Source organism: Maylandia zebra, linkage group LG16 (genome assembly GCF_041146795.1).
Source record: "Maylandia zebra isolate NMK-2024a linkage group LG16, Mzebra_GT3a, whole genome shotgun sequence".
In the NCBI taxonomy this organism is placed as follows: domain Eukaryota; kingdom Metazoa; phylum Chordata; class Actinopteri; order Cichliformes; family Cichlidae; genus Maylandia; species Maylandia zebra.
In genome coordinates this window covers 34,685,066-34,711,372 of record NC_135182.1, presented here as the reverse complement: position 1 = coordinate 34,711,372, position 26,307 = coordinate 34,685,066, and the positions used below count along the sequence as shown (strand labels likewise).

Below are 26,307 nucleotides of genomic sequence, written 5' to 3'. Positions count from 1 at the left end.
CACAGAGGAGGAAGATCTCAGAGCGGTGATGTGCAGAAGGTCAGAGAGAGGTGGAGGTGTGACATTATGGGCTCTTCCACCCAGGATCTGACTAAGGCACAGAGTCTGTGTCAGGTTTGAGCTCGTGGACTCGGGAATCAGACTCAACAAGCCGACAGCAGTTTTACAGCATTTATTAAAAAGTAGGCACGAGTTAGCGGAGAGCAGGGAGGTGCCTCGAGAGAGCGATCTGTCAGCAGGAACACAACCCGAGGCACTGAAAGGGAAGAGAGATGGAGTTCAAAATTCAACAGGATCCTGCAAAACGTATGCTCAGTTTCAGCTGCCTTAGTCTTTCTGTCTCTCGTACAGCTGCTGGAGGGGTAAACGGCGGGCAGGTCGGTGAGTGGCGGTGAAGAGCGGGCAGGCAGGCAACTGGATTATTGATAATTAATTTCCTGTGAAGGGGATGATATCAGCTGGCAGTGTTTGCAAAATTACTGAGGAAAACAGGGACTTCAAACAGGGAAATGGGAAGCAGGCAGGAACAAGCACACAAAAAGCACCATGAACAGGGATCAAAGAGGGACTGATTCCCACCATATTAGCCTGAACAATCTGGAAGGAACGGCAGCAGCATCCAGCCTATAGATACTATGAACTTACCGAACCAACACAGAGCAGGTGCGAGAACGGCAGCCCAAACAGGAAGAGACATTCCCACAGGAAAGACGGGAAAAAACCACTGGAATAGTCGTCAGACGTCTTTAAACACCTCACTGTGCATCAATAAACTCAGGAGAGGTCATCACATGTCGGCTTTATGGAGGAAAGAGTTCATACGTCATTCTCGACTTACCCCGTTCACAAAGTTGGGTGTCTGTGCCGCTCACCTGGCTGCCCGACAGCGTGACAATAACACCCCATCGGCCTTCTCTTACAGCTGAGGGGTAAAACGTGGACATTTAGGAAGAACGAGTGCACCGCAAGTCGAGCTCCGATCAGGTGTTTGCCTTCCTGGAAGCGGTGTAGCAGAAACCTGAAACGATCCAAGCGCACAGACACGACACACGGTGCGTGTCTACAAACACACACTGATATCCAGCCTGCTGGACTCGAGCAGACACAACACAATACTCAACACATGACAGATAAATAATAAGCTTTTCCTAAAGAGAGACAAACTGCTGACATGAATATTGCCAATTAAAATGACTGTCCGTGTGTGTGTCCTTTCTTGTGTGAATAATGAGGCTTTTTACTGACTCTGGCACATCACTATCTCACCTGGCACACACACACACACACACACACTTGCTGGCACAATGCAGCCCTCTAGGGATCAATTACTGCTCACTCACGTCTTTTTCATTTCAGAGCTTTAACTATGAATACCTTTCTACACTGACCAGACATGTACAAACTCTGACACACACACACACACACACACACACACACACACACACCAAGGATGTAAACCTGTTCCGATATCGGAGATGTGTAAGCTTATTATCAAAACGCTCCGACACAGGAATCCGTCTCCTGCAAACACGCTTGCCAGAAAAAACAAAACACGGGTCTTTATTGTTTTGATGGACTGAGTCTCGTTTGTGTCTGTGTAACAGAGACACTCTGGCTTTTCCCTGTCGTGGAGATTAACTGTTGAATTTCCCTGACATCTGGATGCCAATCAAACATGTACGCAAACACACACAGTCAAAAGCAGCACTATCTTTAGTTCTCCCTTTCTCCACCCGTCCAGATGCTCCACCATTTGCTCATCTTTGCGGCGGGGATTTTTCCCCCGCCAAGGTCAGTTTATTCTGCAGAAACAGGAAACTTCATCAGGATCTGACAATCACAAGAAAGAACGCCACGCAGACAGATGTGGGGCCAGGAATAGAGGACATTTCATCAGCATCTGGATTGCACCAAGCAAATGAAAGTATGTTTTAATTTGCAAAACAAATAAAGCCTGTGAGGTGCAGGTCTGATTAGAAACATTTGATTTTACATCTCTGAAAAACATCCTTTTTTCTCTCAAACTCTATGGACACAACTCAGGTTTGCTTGGAGAGGAAGTTTAAATGAAGTGGTGGAGAGCTGCCACTCCATCCATGAATCCATAAACTTTTTCCTGTTTCTCTTTGAGCCGCACCATTGAAAACACTCTGTTGTGAAATCTTACCTGGATCTTACTGTGACATGTAACAGACAGCAGAAACATTGCTACGGACCTTGCACAACCACCCATCGATGGCTGAGCTGCTGGCCTCCCTGTCTCGTGACACAAGACGTTGCAAAAACTTTTATGGATTAGCTTGAAAGAAGATGGCAAAAAGCAGGGGGCTCATCAGCATGTGCAGATGAGGACAGAGTTATTAGCCCCCCTGTGAAAATTCAATTTCAAATTTCATAAAAAGTATTTCCCAAGTGTCGTTAAACAGTCGGAATTTTTGTTACAGCTTTCCCCCAAATCCTGGTTTTATTTTGGATGCTTACATAATTTTACTTTACACACAGAAACAAAATTATTTCACAAAAACTTCAGGGCTCAAAATTATTAGTCGACTGATGCTAACAGCTGCAGTCGACTGCTGTAGTTTCCAACACGTCTCGCATGTGTCTCCTGAGGAATCCCGGCTCAGACTTCTTCGGAGAATCTCGCGCTCCTCCAGATTTGATGGTTTCCAGCATGGACCTTGGTCTTCAGTTCACTTCAGATTTTGAGTGGGATTCTAGTCAGGACGTTACCGACTCTGTAGCAGGAGAGTCGGTCACTTTGGTTTCTTGAGGTCGTTGTCATGTTGCAAGGCAACGCGATGACCCCGACTCTGATTTTTCTGTTGACTGCTTGAGGTTTTCTTTTAAAATCTTCACGTCTTCTTTCCACCTCGTCGGGATTCCGACGTCCAGACACATAATACTGCCACCACGTGCTTCACCGTGGGGACGGTGGCTTTGGGCTGTATGCCTCGCCCTTCTTTCTCCAAACATACGCATCATTTCTGTGGCCAAAAAGCTCTGGTTTCATGTCATCTGCTTCCAGTCTGCATCATCTTTCTCCAGGTTGTCCTCAGCATGCTACAGGCTGGCTTGAAGGTGTCTCTTCTGCAGAAGTGGAGTTTTTCTTGGTCTGCAGCCTCGTAGTCCAGTCTGTGCAGCGTTCTAGTGTTGGGCTTCTTTGAGTGATTGGCAGTTGTTTGGGGTTGTTGGGGTCCAGGTTTCTTTCCAGTTTTTGAAATCTTTTGCTCCGACCTGTGCCAGGCTTGTTTTGCACTGTGTGACTGATGAGTCTTCTCACTCCAGTTCTTGACACTTGGAAACTCTGTGATAACTTGTACATCCATCTCCTGCTTTGTGAGCATCAACAGTTCTTCTTCTCAAGTCTTTTTTTAAACATTTTTAACAAAGGAACAATAGCTTAAGACAAAGGCTTACAAAATAACAGGACAGGCTGTAAATGACAGGAGAGACAGTTGGTTAATGAGATGCAGTCAAAAGAAAAGGGACAAACATTATCCTGATATACATGTTAATCTGCGCACATACAAACACAAACATAATTCTTTTGTGTACAAATAAAAATAATATGAAATGTTGAAAATCTCGTCCTCTGTGAAGATTTTGACAAATACAGTTTCATAAATTTGTCCAACATTGGTTTACAAGTGTCTGAGAAATACCCGTGATGGCGAGTTTCTCTTGGTTTTCATTTCTTTCGGCGCGTCAGCCACTGCCGACGTTTTTGTCGCCATGACTCGTGATGCTCGATCTAAAACTCATATTTTTTTGACATGAGTCAGATATTCGTATCAAGCTTAAGATTTGAACAGATGTTGTTGCTCCGTCTTCAAACGGTCATCAGAAAACTAAAATATATAAAAATCCAAAGTAGCTTCCACAAAGTGTTGATATTAAAAGAAAAAAGTGACAGGTCACATTTTGGAGCCTCTTTCTGTCACAAATCACTTCCTCTTTCTAGCACCTCTTCTTGTGGAAGTGAATAACAAATAACTTACTATAACAAACACCTGACATTTTACTTTTTTGGTTATTTTTTGTGAAGAACTATGCAGTTATGTCCTCTAAACCTGGCTCTAACACATCCTTATCAGACCAAAACCCAAACTCTAAACAAGGCTGAGTTTCTAAATGCATTTGGTATTCACCCAACAGTTCTGATAGCCGGCCTCAAAGACCATTAAAATTTAAGAGAAGCCATGTAATGTCTGCTTGGTGACATCAGGGCACGGGCTGTTAGCCAAATCTGCATGAATCAACCCAGAGCTTTGAGCATGCTTAAGCAATCATGACCTGGCATAAGGTCCGTGTACGTAATCAATTATTCATTTGGAAGGTGTGGAAAGTCGGCCCATCTGCTGAGGGGAGCAGTCCTGGCTGAGTTATTGAGCTGTAGGCCGCTCTGCCTCTTCATAATGATCCAACTATGTGTTGCTCTGCAGCCAGACCAGTCACCAATGTAAACCAATATGGCTATTCGCAAATATCAGCAGGCTCTGCTTTCATTTTAACACTCGCTGAAGACTTTATTTTTATTTTACTTTGCATTAAATGTTTGGCTAAAGCCACCGAGCACGGCTCCAGAATAAGCACGCTGCAGCTTGTTTATCGTGCCTTGAAGGATGTTGATGTTTTGTTTCTGATAATGAAGCAACTGGAGAGATGATGCACCACTTCATCAAAAAGGGACGACTTCTACTTCTAGGGGGGGGAAAGGAGCTCACTCCTGATACAAGCACACTGTCACAAATGACTCCTGTGTTCCTCATACAGACATCACTCATATGAAATCTGATTAACAGCAAATCAAACACTAATCTTGAACACAGAGATGTGATTTATAGACATGGCAGAGTATATCCAGGGGGCGAGATCCACTGGAATCCCAGTTTCAGTCTCTGATCACTCTGTTCAGATTCTTTAAATATTTTTATTACTACACATCAGATGGAATTATAACTCCATGTGTTGATTAAAAACCACCGAGTTCCCTGGATCTTCGTTGGAGCTACACTGCGCCCTAGAGGTTAACAGTAGTAAAGAGCAGTCAACAGGTCCACCCTCTGCTACTACTGGACCTACTGGCCTGTGTTAAGACTCTGAAAGAGGATAAAAAAGGAGAAAACATCGACTTTTAAAGACAAAATACGCCCTCAGCAGAAAAGGCAGAGACTCATCAGACCAGGCTGTCAAGACTCGACCTCTTTGGCATACCTTGATTGTAATGAGTGCTTATTAGAAACTAAAGCGATGGTTGTGTTGAAAAATGCCAAGAGATCCACAGTTTCTGAAAAACTCAGACCAGCAACCACCACGCCTCGTCCAAATTCAGCTTTCCTCCTTATTCTGATGCTCGGTTTGGCGTTCAGCAGGTCTTCCTGGTCATGCTGAAATGCATCGAGAGCCTGCCCTGCAATTGGCCTATTTGATATTTGCATGAATAGGTAGATGAACAGGTACAAGTTATTTCATTTAAAGCAGGGGTGCCCAATCCCGGTCCTCGAGAGCTACCGTCCTGCAGCTTTTAGATGCATCCCTACTCCAACACAGCTGAATCAAATGGTTTGATTACCTCTTCAGCATGCCATCGTGTTTGGCAAAGGCCTGATAACAAGCCATTCATTTGATTCAGCTGTGTTGGAGTAGGGATGCATCTAAAAGCTGCAGGACGGTAGCTCTCGAGGACCGGGATTGGGCACCCCTGATTTAAAGTATACTAAATAAAGGTTTCAGTGTTATAAGCTAAAGTCAGTGCTTTGCGTGCCATGGCTGTCATTTCAGATAGACCGTGTTGGCTGAAATAGATCATTATGTGCCAGGATGCAGTCTTTTTTCTTTTGCCTTGTTCACGCTCAGAGACGAGGACTCAAATGCAGGCTCAGCTCTTTAATGACTTCATGAGTTTGATATTTGCAGTTCTGCATGAAGCCATCTGTGAAGTGATGGAAGGTGGAGCTCTGCTCAACGCTGGACTGCATCGAGAGTAACAACGGTACTCGTCTGCCATCTAGTGGTAGAAAACATGGACTACATTACTGACGGCGCTGTTGCAGCTCTGGTTATGAAACGGACCGCTTCATTCACCTACGTCAACTTTGCCATTTGACTAGTGGACTTTATTAAATAGTTAATTTGACAGTCGGTACAAACGTAATTCCCCTGTAATAACATGCAATTTCAATGTATTTGAAATTTCAGCGCAATTATATTTTACTACAAATACTTAAAGGTAGGTACACTAGAATACGAGGGTAGGGAGTCGGGTTTTTACAGGAAACAAAAAGAATACATACATATTAATTATAATTCACGTCAACGTAAGTAATTTTAAGTGGTACACAGCAAAATCTCCAGCGTTAAATTAACACTGGAGAGTATTTATATGGGTCCACACCTCTGAGTGTTAAATACAACACTGTTGAGTGTTAAATTAACACTTTGACAGTGTTAAATGTTTAAAAGTAACCTAGTCAGTTTTGAAGATTAACAAAGACTAACACTGAGCAGTGCTGATTTTCTAACACTGGAAAATAACTCAAAATGTTAGAAATATTCCAGTGTTAGAAAATCAGCACTGCTCAGTGTTAGTCTTTGTTAATCTTCAAAACTGACTAGGTTACTTTTAAACATATAACACTGTCAAAGTGTTAATTTAACACTCAGAGGTGTGCACTGGGCTCAAAATCCCAAACAAACAGTGTCCCACATTCTTCATTTTTAGTTCTTATGATGACTTATTACTCCTGAAACTTTGGAGGTTTTAGCTCTTTAAACAGTAAACTTACAGGAGGATCTTGGCTCAACAACGTTAAAGCGAAAGTAACGAGTTTTGAAAATGTAATGTGCAGGAATTAGATATTTGTTTAAACATGCAGGGAGTAAAAGTAAAAAGTAGGAAAAGAATTACATAATAAGTGTATTTCAAAAGGAACATAAGCGTGTGATGTGATTATTACACTCACCGCAGTTTTAAAATGAATGAGAGACAACGACTCCTACTGTGGCAAAACTTTACTGAATCATGATCAGGTGTTCCAGAAAAATACGAGTTTATATAAAAATGAGACTTCACAGTCTGATCTGTAATACTTCCTCTGTAATTAGAAAACACCTCAAGTCTCCTCAGAGTAGTAACTATACTGCCAAGGTAGTCTTAAAAAATATACGTCTACTTCATATCAACAGCAGCTGAAGCAGTTACAGTGAAAACGTTAAACCTGTATGCTACAACATGTAATATCTGAACAATGACACTGAGCTGAGGCGTAAACGCTGCTAAGACGACATCGAAGAACAGCCGGCTTCCCTTGTTGAAGACATAATGAGAAGTACTACAGAGCCACAACCTGAGTGAGTGGCCAGACGTGGTGGTTACAGTAACAGTGAGATACTACAACTCTACCATTCGAGGGTCAAAGTAAGATATTTAATAACTCCCACGGTGCCGACGTAGGCCTCACCTCGCTCTCATACAAAACCAGCTTTCAGGATATTTCACAGGTTAAACGATTCCAGCAAAGGTGACGTACGAGTGGCATCTCCAGCATTTCCCCATCAGACATGTAGAGCACATTCATGTACATAAGGCAAAGTAACAGCTACGACATGTTGGAGAGTCCAATCCAGTCAGATACCCGGACACATCTCCCACCACGCAGTCCAGCGATCACAGGAGCTAAAAGTTTAATGATGAGTGAGCAGGAACGAGAGTGGGGTAAAAGTGTGGATTCAAATTTACATTATAAGATGTGATCGGAATCAAAACAGGAAGTCCTCATGATGGTGGTGGTGGTGGTGGGGCGGGGGGGGGGGGGGGGCGGGCATTTAAAAGCATCGACAGCTACAAAGAGCAGGAACAGGATCATAAAATAAAAAAATCAGCTGAAAAACTAAAAACATCATCATCATCATCTAATGTGGGAAAAAATAAAAATCAGCTGAAGGTCCAGTGTTTGAAGGTAATCCAGTGACGTTTCCAGATCCAGTGGCTACATCATGTAGCGTTAGCGGGTTTAAACGCGCTGCACTGCGTGATCTCTTATATTCAAACACTTCAAGCTCTTCATATCTCGTGCGTCCATCATCCAGTGTCGTTCAGCAGCTTCCCAGAGGAAAGCTCAGAGATCCAGCGGTTTGCACTGCCGGTGCTTAAACTCAGAACCAGGGCGAGAGCTTCCACCAGAGTCTCAAAGCAGGCAGAGATGCTGCCGACAGCGCTTTGGGTGACTGGATGGACTCTGTAATGGCAGGTTACTAACGTGGTGCACAAACAGGAGATTAAAAATAAGGTTTTCTTAATACTGAGGCTAAAATGTTTGTATACACCATCTTACAAAGACTAAGCTCGACGCCATGAGATCATTAAAAAAAAAAAAAAGTACTTCATATTGCTGATCTGTGTAGCTACGGTTGTGGTCGCGGCGGTTTGCAAGCTGCCTCTTCTTTTGCGTTTTCAGACTCGGCCGGCCTGCGTGCGGGTGGGTGAGCGGGTGAAGCGGGAAACCAGGCGGGAAGATGAAGAGCGTGATGGCGGCCGCTCGTTTCTTCATCAGAGCTCAGTGGTCAAGAGACCTCTGGGTTTGGCTCCATCCTCTGAGGCTGGCGGCTGAGCCACAGTGCTGTGGACGAAGGAGTGGAAGAGACGGTCAAATTACTGCCTCAGAAAAGAGAAAACGTTTGTGTGCAGGAACCAGTTTTAAGAGTCGTAAGTTTGAAAGAAATTGCTAAAATGCGAACACGCTGCAGTCTGACAACCTGCGACAACTTAATAATAGCTTTATAATTTTACCTTGTTCGATCAACAGTAAAATAAAATGTTATGCACTGAATTTACATTGTTGTGTGTCCAAAATGGCCGAGAAGTTAAGGTCACATGGTTAGCAGTCAGGCTTCTATAAACCGTCCATATCTCACACTTACGACCTCGTAGGAGCTTCGAAACACTGGAGAAAAAAAAGTGACATTGAAAGCCCAGATTTGATGGTAAATGGCCTGTATTTGTACAGCGCTTTACTCGTCCCTAAGGGCCCCAAAGCGCTTTACACATCCAGTCATCATTCACACACTGGTGATGGCAGCTACATTGTAGCCAAAGCCACCCTGGGGCGCACTGACAGAGGCGAGGCTGCCGGACACTGGCGCCACCGGGCCCTCTGACCACCACCAGTAGGCAACGGGTGAAGTGTCTCGCCCAAGGACACAACGACCGAGACTGTCCGAGCCGGGGCTCGAACCTGTATGTATAAACCTATGAATCAGAAATGACTTCCTGTATGGAAAACAAAATGCAAGGCTCCAATACATATATTTAAGCTACTGTACACACAAAACAAAAGAAAGAAAATAAAAATCACTCGTCCTTTTATTTGTATGGAAAAAAACGTCTTTTTTCTTCTTCGTTTCCAGAATTGAAGTCAGAATTCTGACTTTTTCTCAGAATTCTGCAACAGAATTTTCGGTGGCACTAATCCTCTTCCGTATATTTGCCTTCTGTGGGTTTTTTGGGTTTTTCTGACTGCAGCTTTTATTTTTCAATAAATTTCTCATTCGACCTGCATGAAAACGCTAAAACGTCCAGCCGTGTTTTTAGAGTCTGACAAAGTGAAACCAGCTCCATCGCTATTTACAGGTGACAAAGCACAAATGTGATCTTGAGCTCAGTTTGGTGATTTAAAAATCTGGCTCGATGTAAGGAAAACATAAAAGAACCAGACACACCGTCACATCACGAGGTTAAAGAGTCGTATCCTTCAGACTCTTCTAATCACAACTTTTGAAGAACTGAGGCGTGAATGAGACGTCTGCTTGAACTCAGAGATCCTCACAGAAAGTTTGATTTGTGATGTTCTGACTTGCTGTCACTGAAACACCTGCTTTCAGCTCAAGCATGTGTTCAAGTTCTGCTGTTCAGTATTGTTTTTCATTTCTGATTGTTTAATACTGATTCATTCACAAACAAAATCATAAAAAACTAAGAAAAAGCTGTGCATAAAGGACCTGAAAAATAACTAATTTGCTTTGCTGTCTCTTCCTCCACAAACAAAATGCTCTTAACGATTCCTGTTAAACTCTCAGGGATGTTCTCTTCTGAAACTTCAGGCTCAGTGAAGTGAGGAGGAGACGTTTCGTGCTCTTCAGCGACGGCTGCGATGTAAAAAACAAACTTTGGGTTCAAAATGCAAACACTTTTACCTGGTGGAGAGGGTGGAGACGGCGTTACGTGTGTGAGTGAGGTGAGGGAGGGCTGAGGTGAGGGATGCTCCCCCATCTGAAGGGAGAAGAGGGTTGACCTTAGGCGGGGGGTCAAGGTCGAGCAGGCCGTTAGTAAAGGCGCCGGGAGGCTGCGTGAGAAGGGGGTGAAGGAGAAGGTCGGAGGTCAGTGTCTACAGCGCCTCTACATTAGCCAAACTGCACAGCGACTATGGAAGTGCAGAGAAGTCCAAAGCCTCGTGGTTCAGAACAATGAATGCAGTTAAAACAGCTTCTAAAACATTTTAACATTTCACAGCCAAACCTGGAAAAAACATAAACAGGTGAACTTTTAAAAAGTGAGGCTGATAAACTCACAGCGGTTGTGGGGACGATCCAGCGCGGTGTGATGAGAGGTTTGGTCGGCTGCACCGGTGGGAGCTACAACAACATCAGAAGAATGTTAGCATCCACGCTAAAGGTCTACTTTAACCCACACACATGCAGTGGGAGTTTCACTGCAGATTATTCAGGACACAGTGCAGTAATTCTTACCACAGGAGCTGGATCAGTGAAGTCAATAAGGTTGTCAGAAAGTGGGGCGGCGCTTTGCAGGTCGACCTCCTCTGCTTTAACCTGCAGCGTGATGCAAACACTCTTTATTAGCACACGCAGGCACTAAAGAAACCGTCTACTTCCTGTTTTAGTCACACGCAAACACCGGGCTGCATAGGCACAGATTGAAGGGTAAATAAACTCTACTCACGCAAAGTGTTTTATTCACACATTCACAATCAGATGAATGCATCTCAGAACAACTTGCTTCAGTTTCTTGCTCAAGGATACTTTGGCATCAGACTGGAGCAGTCCGGGATCAAGTGGACGACCTGCTATTGTTACCAATTACATCACACTGAAGACTGAACCTACTTTCACAGAGTAATCAATATGCAGTCACAACCCACCTCACCTGCTTGTTAATGAAAATATCTAATGAACCAATCAGATGGCAGCAACTTTATGCATTTGGGCATGTAGATGAGAAAGACGACCTGCTGAGGTTCAAAATGAGCATCGGGAGGTGATGTAAGTGACTCTGAACGTAGCTGAAATTTTTCCCACACAGCCATTTGCAGAGTTTATGCAGAACACAGCAGATTAAAGCCTGAAGCAGAATGGGGTGCCATGCTAGTCAGCTAAGAACAGCAAACTCAGGCTACATATGCTAAATGTAGCTTGCCTGGTCTGGCAGGTTTCCATTTATGATATTTAGATGGTAGGATCAGAATTTGGTGCATCCAACACGTTCAGGCTGTTGGTTGTGTGATGGTGGTGGTGGGGGCTCAGTATGCTGACCGCATCCATCCCCACATGACCACAGCGTGTCAGCAGGACAACGCACAACACCACAAAAGTTTCAGACTGACTTCATGAACCTGATGACGAGTTCACTGAACTAAAATCCCCCAGTCTGATACTAGCAAGCTGTGCCTAAAGAAGTGGCTGGTGAGTGTAAAGCACAACAGTAGTCATTACCTGTGAGCGTGCAGTCACGTTACCTTTGGTGCCGGGGCTTCACTGGTCGACTCGGAGGACTTTTTGGGAACAGAAGCTTTTAAATCTTCAGCCAATCTCTCAGCGCTGAAAACAGGAGAAGAAATGGTATCACACAAGCATGTGACCGCGTACTTTTAACAACTTTTAACACTGCGAGTCACCAAAACCAGCAAAGACAGTTTCGCCACTTTTAAACTCAAATTTTAAGAGCACAAACTCACACAGCACAGCTAACTGTGCGTCTGCTTTTATGTGTCACTCTCTGCAGAGACGGCAGCAGTATCCAGGCAGAACTCAAGTCATGTGATTTAACACACCCGGGCCGACACACAGACACACACATGCACGAATGCATTACTCAAACACACCAGCAGATGTCAGCAAACACTATAAGGACTTTAATCTGCCCCATTAATGTTTCACTGCCTGTTTGGCTGATGCAGGACTTTACATGCATCTCTGTTAACATTATTTTAAACCATTTGATCTAAATGTGCAACATGTTTTGTGTTAAGCTTACCTTAAAACATTCTTGAAAACAAATCACCTTTTGCTAACTATGAAAAATCAAACTCTTTACCTTAACTTCAATCAACCTACAAAGCCAGGACACTTTGTCACTGGTCTTTGTCAAGGCCTTAACTATGACGTGTGAGAGATCTGATGCAACGAAGTACAAACCACAGTAATGTTTTGTTTTTCTAAACAAAGGCTCACCTGGCGCCTGCAGATGAGACCAGGGAGGATGGTGGCTTCAGCAGGTCCCAGGTGTCCTGGACGTCAGGGCGGCTGCTAACACAAAGAGACGAGTTACTGCACCTTCAACCTGGCAGAGAGACACACATAACGCTTATTCCTGCATAAAACATTCACTGTGGTTACCACAGAAAGACAGGAGGTCAAACTTCTCCGACTACATGAGTAAACAAATTACTTTTAAACAGGTTTCATTATTATGAGTTTCAGTAGAAATGCTTTTAGAACAACATGCAAACAGGAAACATTTGCTAAAACCGTCAACAACAGAATCTGCCAAATCCAACGTTGTTTATTCTCCAGCGTGAGTCGCTTGCTGCTTCGGTTACGAGCCGCCGTGGACTCGTTTGTCATTCTGTGGAGCGCTGCCGAGCTGCGGCTGACGTAACGTTGTGAGCTATGCTAATAATCCTTATAAATATTCAAGAGGTTAATCAGCTCGAGCAGCAGCGAGCGCTGTGATTGGCTGGGATGAAGCACTGACAGTTGGCATGACTCAGTAAGATGAAGGAACGAAGGCCGAGTTTCAAGACAATGAGGCGCGGTGACAGTGTGCCCTGTGCCGATAGCACGGTGCGCTCTGAAGAGCTGCTTAATGCAAAGATCCTAAAGGGTTAAATAACAGTCTGAGTGGAAACGTGATTCTATTTTCTTTGATTCTGAAGCTGAACATAAGAAGTTATCATATTCCTGAAAGTGCAGGTGAGTGAAAACGTACCTCGCAGAAGCCTCCTGCAGGTTACAGTTTTTATCTCCGAGCATCACAGCGTGTTCCTCCAAAGCCCCCTGCACAGAGCAAACAGGCGTTTATGAGGAGAGGGCTCACACACATGAATCAAAACGTCACTTTAGCTGTTTTGATTTAAATGTGTTTAAAAACAAAAGGCTACAAAATACTGAAGGCTTAGCTAAAGACCGCTCAGCTGATGAGGCTTTCACTCTGATGGATAAGCAGAATCAGAGTACATCGGAGGGCCCTCTTTTTCACCCCCCGGTCTGTTGCACACCTTGAGCGCGGCCGCCTCGGCTTGAGCCTTCAGGATGTTACTCTTCAGATCCTCCGGGGTGCGCAGCGGAGTCACGCATGGACTGCTGCCCGCACTGTTCAGCCCGCACTTCTCTGTGAGCTTCACCACATCGTCCTGTTGGGTCAGATGTCACAGAGGCTTCATCACGCTGTGCCGCACATGTGTTTGTTTATGCTGAACTGCCAGTGAACTACACAGAAGTGCTGCTGGTCTCCATCAAAGCAAGCAGAGTCTGATTTTAGAGGAAATAACAAACACTCGCCTGGTTGTTCATGGCCACGTTGACGTTCATGTTATTTCTCGGCGCAGCGAGAAGCGGACTGCTCTCCAACTCCAGCTGCTTCAGACGAGCTGCTGCTTCTGAGTCGCCGCACATGAACACAGAAAGACAAACAAACAGAGTTATCTTCGGTTTATTTATATAGTTAGCAAGTGATCGTCTCGTCTCAGGACACTGATGTTTATTAACAGTCAGCTCTGGGTCTTTTTCATAACGGTGTTGGCTGAGTGTAACTATTGCTTGCATTAACAGAAAAATATAAGTGAATCAATGGTCAGTAAGGTCGCACCAGGCGGCAGCCGTCACGGTGAAAAATGAGGCTATAGAGTCAAAAACTGCAGTTATGTCAGTCTCTTAAAACAGACATTTATTGTTTTACAGCAGTTTTCTTTAAAGCCTGGCTTCTAAGGAGAGTTTTTAAATATTGGCCAGTTCGCTGCAGCCTTACCAGCGAGACTCAGCGCATCTTCTGCAGGGACGCTAGCACCGGCATAGGCAGCGGCTTGTACGGGCTCCTCGATAGCTGTGACTGCAGGGACAACGGGACCTCTGAGGACATCGTCGACACACGTCTCCATTAGGTCAGCAACCACTGGCAAACTAGAGACATACAAGAAGAGAAAGCATGGCAGATTCAGCCTGAGTTGTGGATGGAAGGGTTAATGATAAATACATTCAAAGAGAAAACAGAGAATAGAGGCTGTTTTATGGGTTTTTAACACAAACTGGAAGAAAAGGATTGTGATTCATACAGCTTACCTCGACAACGTATGTACAGACTCTGCAGTGATGACAGAACTGATCCGCGCTGATACAGCAGAAGGTGTTTAAGAGCAACACACCAACATCCAATAATATGTCAAATAATTATTACTAAAACCAAAAGAAAAGCATAAAGTACTTGTACTTGTAATCCATAGTCATTAACCGTTAGCATCATCACCAACGTTAACTTACAGGGTCACGTTGCCGACATGTGATAAAACGATTGTATTTTACAACATAAGTATGAAACCACGTTTGAGTCCACTCAAAAATGTCTCCGGAGGTAAAAACACTGCCCACAAAATAACTTCAGCAGGAAATAATGCGGTGTAATATTCTCAGAATTAGAGGTGCTTGAAGCAGAACATTTGACACACGGATCTTAGCAGAAGCTCTTCCAGCAGCTCTGTAATTACCTCATATTTCTGTAGCCTGAAGACACAGCAAAACATAACAAATGTTGTATATTACAACATACTGCCTGGAGAGTACAGGGGTTAAAGAACAACACACAAAAAGATGTGAAGAAAAGTGCGATTCTTTGTACGTGGGCTCAAAAATCCAATAAATATGTTAAAAGATCCACCGTGAGGAGAATCGAGCCGTCGCGTGGGGAATAAGACACGAAGGCAAGTATGACAGATGCATGTACCACCGAGGAGACGCACACCGACTGGAACTGAAACCGGCAACCGGTTACTCCCTAGTCTTTATTCAGTCCTCCACAACAGAAGCAGCGTTTTTAAATATCTGTTTGCACACGTTTATCCGATACAAGATCACTGAAAAATCCTACATCGTAATCCAGTAACCCGGTACGACTCACATATATCGACATAATTATACAATCACCAGGATTTGACTGAATATTACAGCGTGACAAAAGTAAGTATCAAAGTATCATGTAAAGTATCAAACTGGGCCGAAGACTTACAATGAGGAGCTTTTTGGGTGATGATAAGTAGGGCTGCCACAAACGATTATTTTGATAGTCGACTAGTCACCGATTATTTTTGCGATTAGTCGACTAATTAGATCATCATCCATCGGACATAAAACGTACAGCTTATTGCACCAGCAGCATCTGCTCTTATATAACTATCATTAGCTTACAGCTTTAAGTGTTTAAGGTCTGTGCTAACTAAAAATAAAGACAAGATGATAGTTTATTAAATTTTAATGAAATTTGCAGATTGTTTCGGTGAAGTTTAATAAACTCCTTGCTATCTAAAATATAACAGGACACTGGAGTAAATTCTGGAGCATCTCACACTTCTGATAATCAGCTGTCTGCTTGACGTTTATTCAGCTGTGTAAAAACTATAACTTTAATCTCAGACAAACTGATTTACTCAGGAACAAATAAAATACTGAAAAAAAGGCAAACAACATTTTTAAGTTATCTAAGTGACTCATATATCATGTTTAACCTGAGTAGTGAAAGACCGCGGTGGGTTTGAAAACTGTTTGCCGGGAGTCCGGTGTTCTCACGGCTCTAGTTAGCCTAGCCCCCGGCTAGCTATCGAGCTAGTGGGTAACAGACGTCTCCGAAAACGTCGGAGCGCTTTTGAAAATATGCAGTGTCCTGATAAACTGAGCAGATATTTGAGGTTTACACAGCTACATTCTCGCCTAAAAATATGTTAACCGTTTTTGTGACCCAGAAAGAATAATAAGAGTAATATTAAGACTAACTAGCTGCCGCCATTGTTGGAAACTGAGCAGGGCCGCGCTATGAATTCTGGGACACAGCTTCTTCTTCGTCGGGGTTTAACGGCAGCTGGCATCCTTGTACATGCAGTGCTGCCATCTTCTGTTTATGTCTGTTATTACACTCTTAAATCCTGCTACTTATTCCTGCGTCTTTTGGGATCTTACAAAGCTTCAAACGACGTGTCGACTATTAAATCAGTCGTCGACGATTTTGATAGTCGACGTAATCGTGACTAGTCAACTAATCGTGGCAGCCCTAGTGATAAGTTGATTTGTTTCAAACCGAAAACACAAACTTTATCACATTACAGACAATAAAATATTCTTTGCACTATATTCTAAAGCAAAGGTGAGAACGTAAATGTACGACTTACTTCCAATGTGTATTTATTAGCTTTTTTAATTGGCTTAAAACAATTGAACATAGAATGACAAAGTTGTGACCGTGTTAAATAAAATATTTCTAACAAACATCCAAAGTTGGAGCCTTTTCTGATTTCATCATTTCAAAATAAGACTGATCTGAAATACAACTAACTTTATTTAAAACTATCCTGCTTTGATTTAAAATCGAACACAGTTTCTAAAGACAAACGCTTTGGTCATGTTGTAAACAATTAACTACGTAATATTACATATTTATCTTCATTTGGTTGAGATGTGCAATAAACAGTGTAATTACCATGTAAGATCAGTGCATTTGAATTATTTACGTGATTATTCAGCATTTAACTGTGGCATGCTCGCAGGTAGACGTTACTGTACTGCAGCACGTTTCAATGCATTATTCTAGCTCGATCTCTTGCTAGAAGTTGAATGGGGAGGCAGCATCGGGTTCATTTCAGAAGCTTTCACAGAAGCTCAACATAAAATATGATTAGACAACAATAAAACCTTCAAACAGAATTTAACTAATCCAGACATTATTTGGAAATAGACATGGTGAACCGTTAGCTTCATTTTTCACCTACAGCTAAAACCCTTTCAGACTAATCTGCCTACAGGTGAACGACACCCACCCTCTTATCCAACTCCCTTTTAAACAGAGCAGCAGAAATGCAAGAACAGATTCACTTTAAAAAAAAATCGAATTCATTTCATTTATAAAAATGTTTAACTGAATTTAAACACAGCAGTAGTGTGTGAAATATTACAAACACAGGAAATTGTTTCTGAGACTGAGGGGGTGAAAGGAGCAGAAGAGGACCAGCCTAAATCCCCCAGAACCTCTGACCTGCTGTTTCCTCACAGAGTCAAGACTGGAATTGAATTCATAAAACTGAGCCTGATACCATCTCACCCCTGCCTGCCAGCCTCCCCCCTGAGGTTTGGCATGAAGGTCAGGAGGAGGAAAAAAAAGAGGGGGGAGGAGGACAGAAAGGAGAGGCCAAGGAAGCAGAGGGAAAGCAGCAATGGGAAGTTATCTTTTCAAAACTGTCACTGAGCCAAAGGTCAAGGAGCAGAGGCATGAGGTGCAGAGATGGACTGAAGGGAAAGGGGGGGATGTGGGTAGTGTTAGACTTCTGCTGAGGAACGCTTCACTTAATCACAAATCTGTACATTCGCACTAGGCGAGGCGAGTCACTTCACTGCTGAGCCTTTCCCATTCATTAGCGTGCAGACCAGTTCGCGCCGGTACAGCTGGTGAGACGGCGGCCAGCTGGTCGGATCTGTCCCACTCCGTTTGGGGAACCTTGATGAAAAAGAGCGGGGAGGATGGAGGGAAGAGGACACCTGAGGACAACAGGGTGGCAGTGAAAGAGTGACAAAGGGAAGGTGATGAGGTAGTGAAGATACAGGGTGTGTGAGGTGAAGTAAAGAGTGAGACTGGGAGGAAAGCAATTATTGTGCAGAAGAAGAAGATTGTTAAAAGAAAAGAAAGGGAATAAAGAAGGCAGCAGGAGGCTGATAACATGAATGTAGGAGAGTGTGTAATAACTGTGACAAGTTGTGTAAATATGTTACCATTTATTCAGTGACAAAAGCAGCTGCTCTGATGGGCATAAATCATTCTGGATAAACGAGTAAGACGCGGGTTTGCGTGACGAGCTCTGCGGTGTCAGGAGTATGCCATCCAGCTTATTGCAACACGTCTGCCAGCGTGCACTGAAGTGTGGTGTGACATGTGCTGTCACATAAACACTTAAGTGAAGTGACTGGACGTCTCTGGGGCATCGGTGACCCAGCTTTGCACCTCTAGGGGCTGATGTTTGATAGCTCATGTCAAATCCATGTTCATACTGTTTATATATTCCTGAGCAGAAGCTTTTATCCGCGACGGGTCTCCTGGGAGTTTGAGTCCAAACTGGGACTGACTTGATGGTACGGGATGATAAGTGGGTGAACTTCCAATGACCTTTAGGTTTTGCGTGCAGTGTTTAGCAACAGATTTGATTTGTATTTTTCATTTTATGTTTTTTAAATCGTTACATTGTTTCCAAAGAGACTGAGCTGAGACCGACCCACTAACACTTACGATAACGTTCAGAGAAGTAAAACAGCTTACAGGACTGAATAAGGGTCAGGGAGGGGGCAACCTTTAAAGACACATGGCAGTATGGGACACTGATGATGTCACCGTGGGCTCATTAACGCCTTTTTTTAAAAGTTTGTAGAAATTTCAGTCGTTATTTTTAAATTAGTATTTCTCACATTTTAATTTCACTTTGTTTTTTGCTGTTACGCTCGCCTGAAATACTCCCCAATGTTTCCACTCTCACCATAACATCAAGGCTTTTCTAATCTGCTGCCACTGATGATTAGTCTTATTTATTTTATATACATGTCACAGAGATGATCATAGCGTATGTATGCATGTTAATGAATCTGGATGACACCATATAAACTGCCCAAGATATCAAAACTGTCGGCATCTATAAAGCATTTGGGGAATTTTATAACACTCGAATCCTTACAAATAATATGTGTTATGTGTTTTTATGCTGAACGTCGATGTTATGTGTGCATTGTTGTTCTGAATAAAGTTGGTTTTAGAAGTTCTGCCTGTTATATATAATCTAGACTATAATGTCTGTATCACAGTTTAAAATCAACTTATTTCTCTGTTGACTGTTCATGTTATCAGGCGGGTTAATGGGGGGTGGGGTGGGGTCCATGCAAAAACCCAAAACCCCGTTGATTTCAAAGCGAGAGAGAAAGCAGAGCTGGAGAGGAGAAAGGAAAGAGCACGGGGGATTAGTCGAAAGCATTAGTGATGTAACAATGTCACTGTCAAAGCATCCTCCTCGTGTCCACTCAGTCGGTTATAAACAGACTGAGGTCATCTCGGTTTAAGATCTTAGGCTGATGAAACATTTTTAATGAAGTCCCTGAAGGCTCGACAGCATCGCCTCAAGAACACAGCATCGCCGGCCCGTACGTGTCGCTGAAACAACATCAGACGTAAACGTAATCTTTCCTAAAAGCTCTAAAACTACTGGAGGCAGTCGGTGCTCTACCTCAGCCCCTCAGTACAGGGGCTTACGGTATCACAATCCTACGTCGCCTCATTCTCGAGTTATCACATTCACAAACTTGGGCGTCCACGCCGCCCGGCCAGTGGGTGACGCCAATACCCGATCAGCCTTTTATGGCTGAGGGGTAAAAACAGGAAATGTGTAACAGCAGCATTTTAATCTATGTGAGAGCAGGAATGCTGAGATTTTTATGAAAAATCGAGTGAATGAATAAATGATTACATAAACTCATTTCAGGTATTTGCAGTCTGCAGACTGAGGCCATGTAAATGCTTTGGCCTGATTTAAGATCGTCTTATGTCAATTTAAAGGACAATTAAGTTTTTTCCTACTGGGCATCATTTACCACAATGGTAAACTAATTGGTAAACTGCTCTGAATCTCTTTAGCCGAGGGTACAAATGACTCATTAAGCCACATTCACAGGACGTGAGCCAGGATTATTGTTTAAGTCTAAAAACAAAAATGAGCCAGTGCACCACAGACGTGACAGGAAGCTGAGCAGAAATGGTTTCAGCCCGAGCTGCAAATCCAAATGAGCGCGTGAATGTTTCTGACCCGCGTTCGGGTCAGAAACATTCACGTTTATGCTGGGAAATCCTCGTATAAAAGCCGAGGTCTCTTCTGGGGATACGATATGATATATCTGACAGATCTGTAAATAAACACCGATTCACGCACAGCTGTGGTTCTGATACTTTCCTTAAAGTTTTCCAGTATGAGGTTGGTGGTTCACAGGATGCTCAGAATGACATCAGTAGAAAAAAAAGCAAGGATACCTACACACTACAAAGCACCAACAGTATCAAAGAGAATAGATCCAAAGCTGAAATCACATCGCCGATTCCCGCACAGCAGCCAAATCACAACACCATTCCCAGCACCGATTTGCTGCATTCCATGCTGATCAAAAGGGAACAAACAGCAAAAGGCGGCGAATTGCTGTCTGTTCGGTGCAAGAAAACCCATTTCCAAAGCCGCAGTCTCAAAGCCGATAGTGCACAGCGAATGATTGGTTAAAGCGAGAGCATGTTCAGTCTGACTGTACCTACCAGCGTGCTGCCAGACAATTATCCTCAGTACATAATCATACTGGAACACACAAGGAAACACGGGAGGTTTATAACAAAGCTGGATGCTTACATACATTCATGCAAATGCACATTTGTGTTCAGTCACACACACACGCACAAAATAAATCCATAAATAACAGATCAAATCAGAAAAAAGCCTGAAATTATTTACACATCACTCAGAGGCTGAATGACGGGATTAAAAAAAATACAGTAGAAAGATAAAAACTGAATATCCACGTCCTGTCCACTCCGGGGTCGTTCCATACTCGCGGTCTCACATGAAAAAACTATTCTCACACAAAGGGACTCGCAGCACGATGAGGCCAGTATCATGGCCTGTTTTTTATCCAATCAACAATCAGGAAACAGTCAAAACATTTAAAAGGAACCGGGTGGCCTTCCCTTATTTTTAACCCAAATCTTTTTGCTGTGTGTCTTCCTGCATCTTTCTTTCATACAGCAATGAGCAGCTGTAAGTCGTCAGCGACATTCAAAAATAAGGAATCAACTTTAAAATCCTGATTCACTTTTCTAAAATGCTCGTCAGGGAGAAAGACGAGCTCAAAAAATTAAAGATCTAGAGGAGTCTTTAAATGTGCAGGCACCAACCTTCTTTTTTCTCCCCCAGGACTCCTGGGCAGAGCCTCGATCTCAATCGGTCCACAGGCAGAAGCAGCGACCGGGCTGACCACGGGCATGGCTGCCCATGCACTCCTGCTGGGGGTCACCTGGAGGAGCACAGAGCAAACAAGTTAAAGCTACACATCCACAGATATGGCTGAACGGATGATTAAACCTGACTTCATTTGTTCTCTCAGTGATAACATCTAAACCTGATGCTGTGTTTCACTGCTCTTCTCTTTCCCCAGATAACAGTGGAGAAATTAAACAGCAGCTTTTCTCCTCACCTTTCTGTCTTTGCTGGAATTGACTCCGTTGCCTGAGGAAAGAGCCCTAAGAGAAAGAAACAGATTTTATTTGAAGAGCAAACAGCTCTGCTCAAGCATTCTTAATACAGGTTATTTGGTTTTACACTGCAAGTAACTGAAATGACAGACAAAAACAAAAAACGCTAAGAACATTTAAGAAATAAGAATAAAGTTTTCAAGTCTTGCAAATTTGGGTGAGCGACCATCATTGGTGGCAAAGTGTTCGTGGAGCTTCGAGCCTGCAGGCCAGGACACATGCGGCACATTTTGGAACAATGAAAACATAAAAGTTGTCTTAAATTATGACAAAGTTTTAATTTAACGTCTGCCCTGAGGCAATTTGAAAACCCTCATACATAATTAAGACAGCAAGTCTTGGACACAGCTTTAAAAAAAAGTGCAGTCTAATGAGCTGTAATGTAGTCTCATTTATCATAAATGCTTTGACTCAGCAGCTCAGTTCCCACGACAGCTTAAAGCTACAGCTGACATCACGTCTTAGCCCCCACACACACACACACACACACACACACACACACCTGTAACAAAAGGCTCTGTATCGAGATCATAGCTCAACCTGATGATTAACCCGAAAACAGTGAAAATACTCGGATAAATTTATATCATGTGACCCAGTATGGATGTTCAGAACGAAAGCCCCCGTACAATCAATAAATGAGACATAACATTTACATAAATTAATGTGAAAATGGTCACAAAAAAGACAAATAAAGTATCTTAAATGTACAAGAACACATTTATACATCTCTGTACTCACTCTGGTGGGTTGAACGGTCCTGGAAAAGCAAAGAAAACACATTAAGAACTGTGTCCACATGAATAATGCTGTTTGTTTACAGCAGACGTGACTGTTTTTACTCTTGTTCATGCTGAACCAACATTTAGACCCTGAAGTCATTTCTTTGCAGAAGCGTCTTTGAGTTTAACACAAGTAAAGCTACAGTGTAGGCTGCACGAAGGGTCGAGGCTATGTCCAGCATTTACACTGGTGCATGGTGTGCCTGTGTTATAGTTTAGGGAGGGGCTCGTGAGGTTACAGCAGGTTACTTATGTTCTGTAAGATCCCCCTTAAAGGTGAGCTACTCTGTACTCTGGGCAGCTTTTCTTCAAGGACCTCTCCTTCCATCCTTCCTCCAGTACGAACCGGTTTTTCCTGACCCTGCAACACAAAGGCCCCCTGGCATGATGCTCATCTTGGAGACTACGTTAGCCTTCACATAGCTAATCCAGGGGGCACTGCTCGGGTGATGAGGAGTGCTCGTAGCTCTGCCTAAGTGGGGCAAGCAGGTCATCGTATGCTTTTTACACAAGGAGTAGAGGATTTCTAAAGCTCTGTTCATTTGTGTCCCAAGCGTACAGTGTTCCTGACTGCACGGCTCGGCACGCAGTGCACATAGGGGGACCTTGTGTGCACAGGTGCAAGCCTTCCCAGCTACTTCAGCTCTTATTCATTCAACTCACAGGTGAAATCCTTTGTGGCCAATCAGTCAGTGTTTTTAATTTTCAGAAGTTAAACTGACAGGAAAAACGTCACAAGAATACTTTCTACTATAAAATATTTTGCCCTGATGTTGTGATGCATGCTCCCATGAATATTTGTTCCCGTGAGTGTTAATGCTGACTGTCACGTTTCAGGCTCACCTCTGCTGTGCATGGTTCTTCTCGAGTAGCGTCTGCTCGGTCTCCTCTCAAATGATGCCGAGCGCCTTGCTTTGCTGGCCTTTGTTGTCTGGTATTCAGTCTTGCCGCTGATCGTGCAAACACAAGAATTTCTTTACAGTTGCAAACTGTTCCCAACAAAAATTTCTTTCTTAACGATGCTCTGTGGCAAAAACAGGCGCAGCAATGACCCCTGCTGAACCCTGAAAGCATCCAGGCGATAACCTTTCATTAACAACAAACCCCTTCAACCCCCGTGTTAAAACAACATTACTGCAGAGCTTATCCAACTGGGTAATGTTTAAACACACAGTTGGGAAGCAGCTTGCTACTGCAGCATGTTGATACCGAGTGCCTGTCAGTACCACTGCAAGTATCTGTGTGTACACACATGGGCTACTTGGCATGTATAGAGAGTGATTAAGCACTGTTTGTCAATCTGAGACGGTCTTCTTGGCGCACAATGACAAACACACACATCTAATTTGTGACATATTAATCTCGAGCAGTCTGCCACAATCCCCAGTTTACGTTTGAGTCTCCCACCACAACCATATTTCTCAGAGCTAAAATCCTAATTTTATCCTGTGATTTCCTTTTTAAAAAAGCTTGGGAATTATATTTTTTATGATCTGGGATGTAAGGTTACGTAAAACTGACTAAGACCACATACACACAAAGACTCTGAACAACCACAGCCCTGGCTGTGCATCTCTCACCTGTATCTGAAGCGTGAGCCCATGCGTATGAATCCAGAGCGTGCAGAGTTCTTCTCCACAGGTCCTCTCAGCCTAAAGAAAGCGTGGTGCTCCACAGCACACTTCCAGAGATGCTTACAGGCCTTGGGGTGGTCCATCCTGAAGACAAAGGTGTGCTCCTGCTCTTTACCCTGAGGAGAATCGGGACAGGGTTGGACTCGATTAAAGCGGTTTGACATCATTAGAGCAAATTGTGAACTTCTGCAGCTGGAGTAGAACTTGAAAGTGCAGCAGTGATCTAGCAGGTAAAAAGGACTCAAACAAGCCAGTGATGTCTTTATTTTTTATTTACAATTTTTATGATGAATCTAATATTTTAAGTATAGTTTAAAATCTCTGCATTTTACCAGAAAAACTAGTTGGGGCAGGAAAAACTGCATAACAAGTTTATTTTTTCCACGTCTGCATTACATGCCCCAACTACGCATGTACTTTAGCCATGCATAGACTTACTGAAGTGTAATAGGAATGACTGCTTGGTCATCGAACCTCCAGCTTTTTGCGTCTGCGATGGAGTACAGTCAGAGCTTTCCTTACTGAAGGGGCCTGATATGCGAGGAATGAACGGCTGTACCACCAGCGCAGGTGCTGCCTCATTAATTTGATTTCTCAGAGAGGCGTGGATGAAAGCCCGCCTGGCACTGCAGCCAGTTACAAGACCTGGAGCCGGTCCAGTGCCAGTCACACTGTTCCTGCATTTCCATCTATTCTCAGGTGTACTTCTGGTATTTCACACATGCATGAAGCTACACCCCAACCTCCCACTTCAAGGGGGAAAAACACAACATCCTTTACACAACAGGGGTTTCAGCAAAAAACAGTCACGTGAGTTAACAGACTGGCCAGCTGTTAGAAAAAAAATGGTCTGAAATTTAGAGTGACAGATGAGGGGAAGTGACTGCTTCACTTCCTCCACCCGAGCAGACGGGTTTACTGTCAAAGTGTGTGTGTGTGTGCGCATCACATTACTACAGCATACATTTGTTAAAGGACAGAGTTAGGAGGTGAAAACTGTGTGTGCGTGTGTACCTGTTTAGACGTCTTTATAAGGACCAGAAACTGGCATTCCACTATACTTGTGAGGACACACACGCTGATCCTCACAAGCTTTTTGATGCTCAAAATGTGGTTTTAATGTCAGGGTTACGATTAGGTTTAGGGTCAGGCATTGCATTATGTCAATTACATGTCCTTGCTAAGACAACAAAACGAGAATGTGTGTGTGTTGGGAGGTTTGGGGGGCGCATACCAGAAATACCAGAGGGGGCAGGCTCCTTTATTAACCTCAGTCAAAGACCCGAGGGACGGACACACGGACACACACACAGACACACGGACACACACACACACACACACACACACACACCTCCCTGTTATAATATGGATTGGGAACAACATCAAACAAAGTTTTTTGGGGGGATTTTTCTTTGATAAGAAACAACAAAAAATGTTGTTTGTTGGAATTTTCTGAAAGGTCTTAGAAAATGATTTTACACTGTAAGATGAACTTTTCTCAAAATGCTGAAATTCATCCTGATTTGTGTTTCTTTGTGGAAGCTGACACATTAGATGTGTTCAGTGAGTTTCATGAGATCGAACAGTGTAGAGTTACAGCTGCAAAGTTTAGCTTTTATAGCGTCTGGTATTTTCTAATTTACTTCAACCAGACCAGCTGAGAAAAATGATAAAAGCTCATTCAAACAGGAGCAAACGTGCAGCAACTAGAGTTAATACAAGGTTTGAATTTTGTTAAATTAGCTTTTATTCTTATTTCATTTTGATTTTTTTTTCACTTCTGTTTAGTTTCATTAAAGGTTTTTTTTTTTAAATTCGGTTTTATTTGAGTTTATTATGACTCAGAGTGAAAAACTCAGAACAGCCACTGTAATGGAGACTTTGCAGCCTAACGCACACACAAAAACACCTGCTCGCACCTGATGTGCTGAATAATGTGATCACACTGCAGGTGTTAAAGACATTTTATCTATATTTTGAATTTAATTTAGTCTTGTAAGCACAGGAGTTAAACTTTTTTTTTTTTTTTTTTTTTACACCTGGTTTTACTTTGTTTCTATTAACATTAAGAAGATACTGCCCG

The 26,307-nt window shown here is 43.1% G+C and overlaps 1 protein-coding gene across 3 annotated transcripts in view; it reads right to left on the bottom strand.

Moving 5' to 3' along the window:
* Positions 1-6,999: 6,999 nt before the first annotated feature.
* Positions 7,000-26,307, bottom strand: part of epb41l5 (erythrocyte membrane protein band 4.1 like 5) — a 36,704-nt gene continuing 17,396 nt past the window's right edge. The window contains exons 12-26 of one of the 3 annotated variants that reach the window (XM_012923228.3): positions 24,171-24,340; positions 23,434-23,540; positions 22,550-22,568; positions 21,751-21,796; positions 21,452-21,570; positions 14,261-14,412; positions 13,795-13,892; positions 13,512-13,646; positions 13,223-13,290; positions 12,466-12,540; positions 11,751-11,832; positions 10,747-10,827; positions 10,570-10,632; positions 10,195-10,343; positions 7,000-8,621 (exon numbers count right to left, since the gene is read on the bottom strand). In XM_012923228.3, coding sequence (XP_012778682.1) covers positions 8,552-8,621; positions 10,195-10,343; positions 10,570-10,632; positions 10,747-10,827; positions 11,751-11,832; positions 12,466-12,540; positions 13,223-13,290; positions 13,512-13,646; positions 13,795-13,892; positions 14,261-14,412; positions 21,452-21,570; positions 21,751-21,796; positions 22,550-22,568; positions 23,434-23,540; positions 24,171-24,340 — 1,434 coding nt within the window. In that variant the 3' untranslated portion in view covers positions 7,000-8,551. The remainder of the gene's footprint in view (positions 8,622-10,194; positions 10,344-10,569; positions 10,633-10,746; positions 10,828-11,750; positions 11,833-12,465; positions 12,541-13,222; positions 13,291-13,511; positions 13,647-13,794; positions 13,893-14,260; positions 14,413-21,451; positions 21,571-21,750; positions 21,797-22,549; positions 22,569-23,433; positions 23,541-24,170; positions 24,341-26,307) is intronic. The other 2 variants (XM_012923230.3, XM_076875372.1) reach the window with 2 other exon arrangements.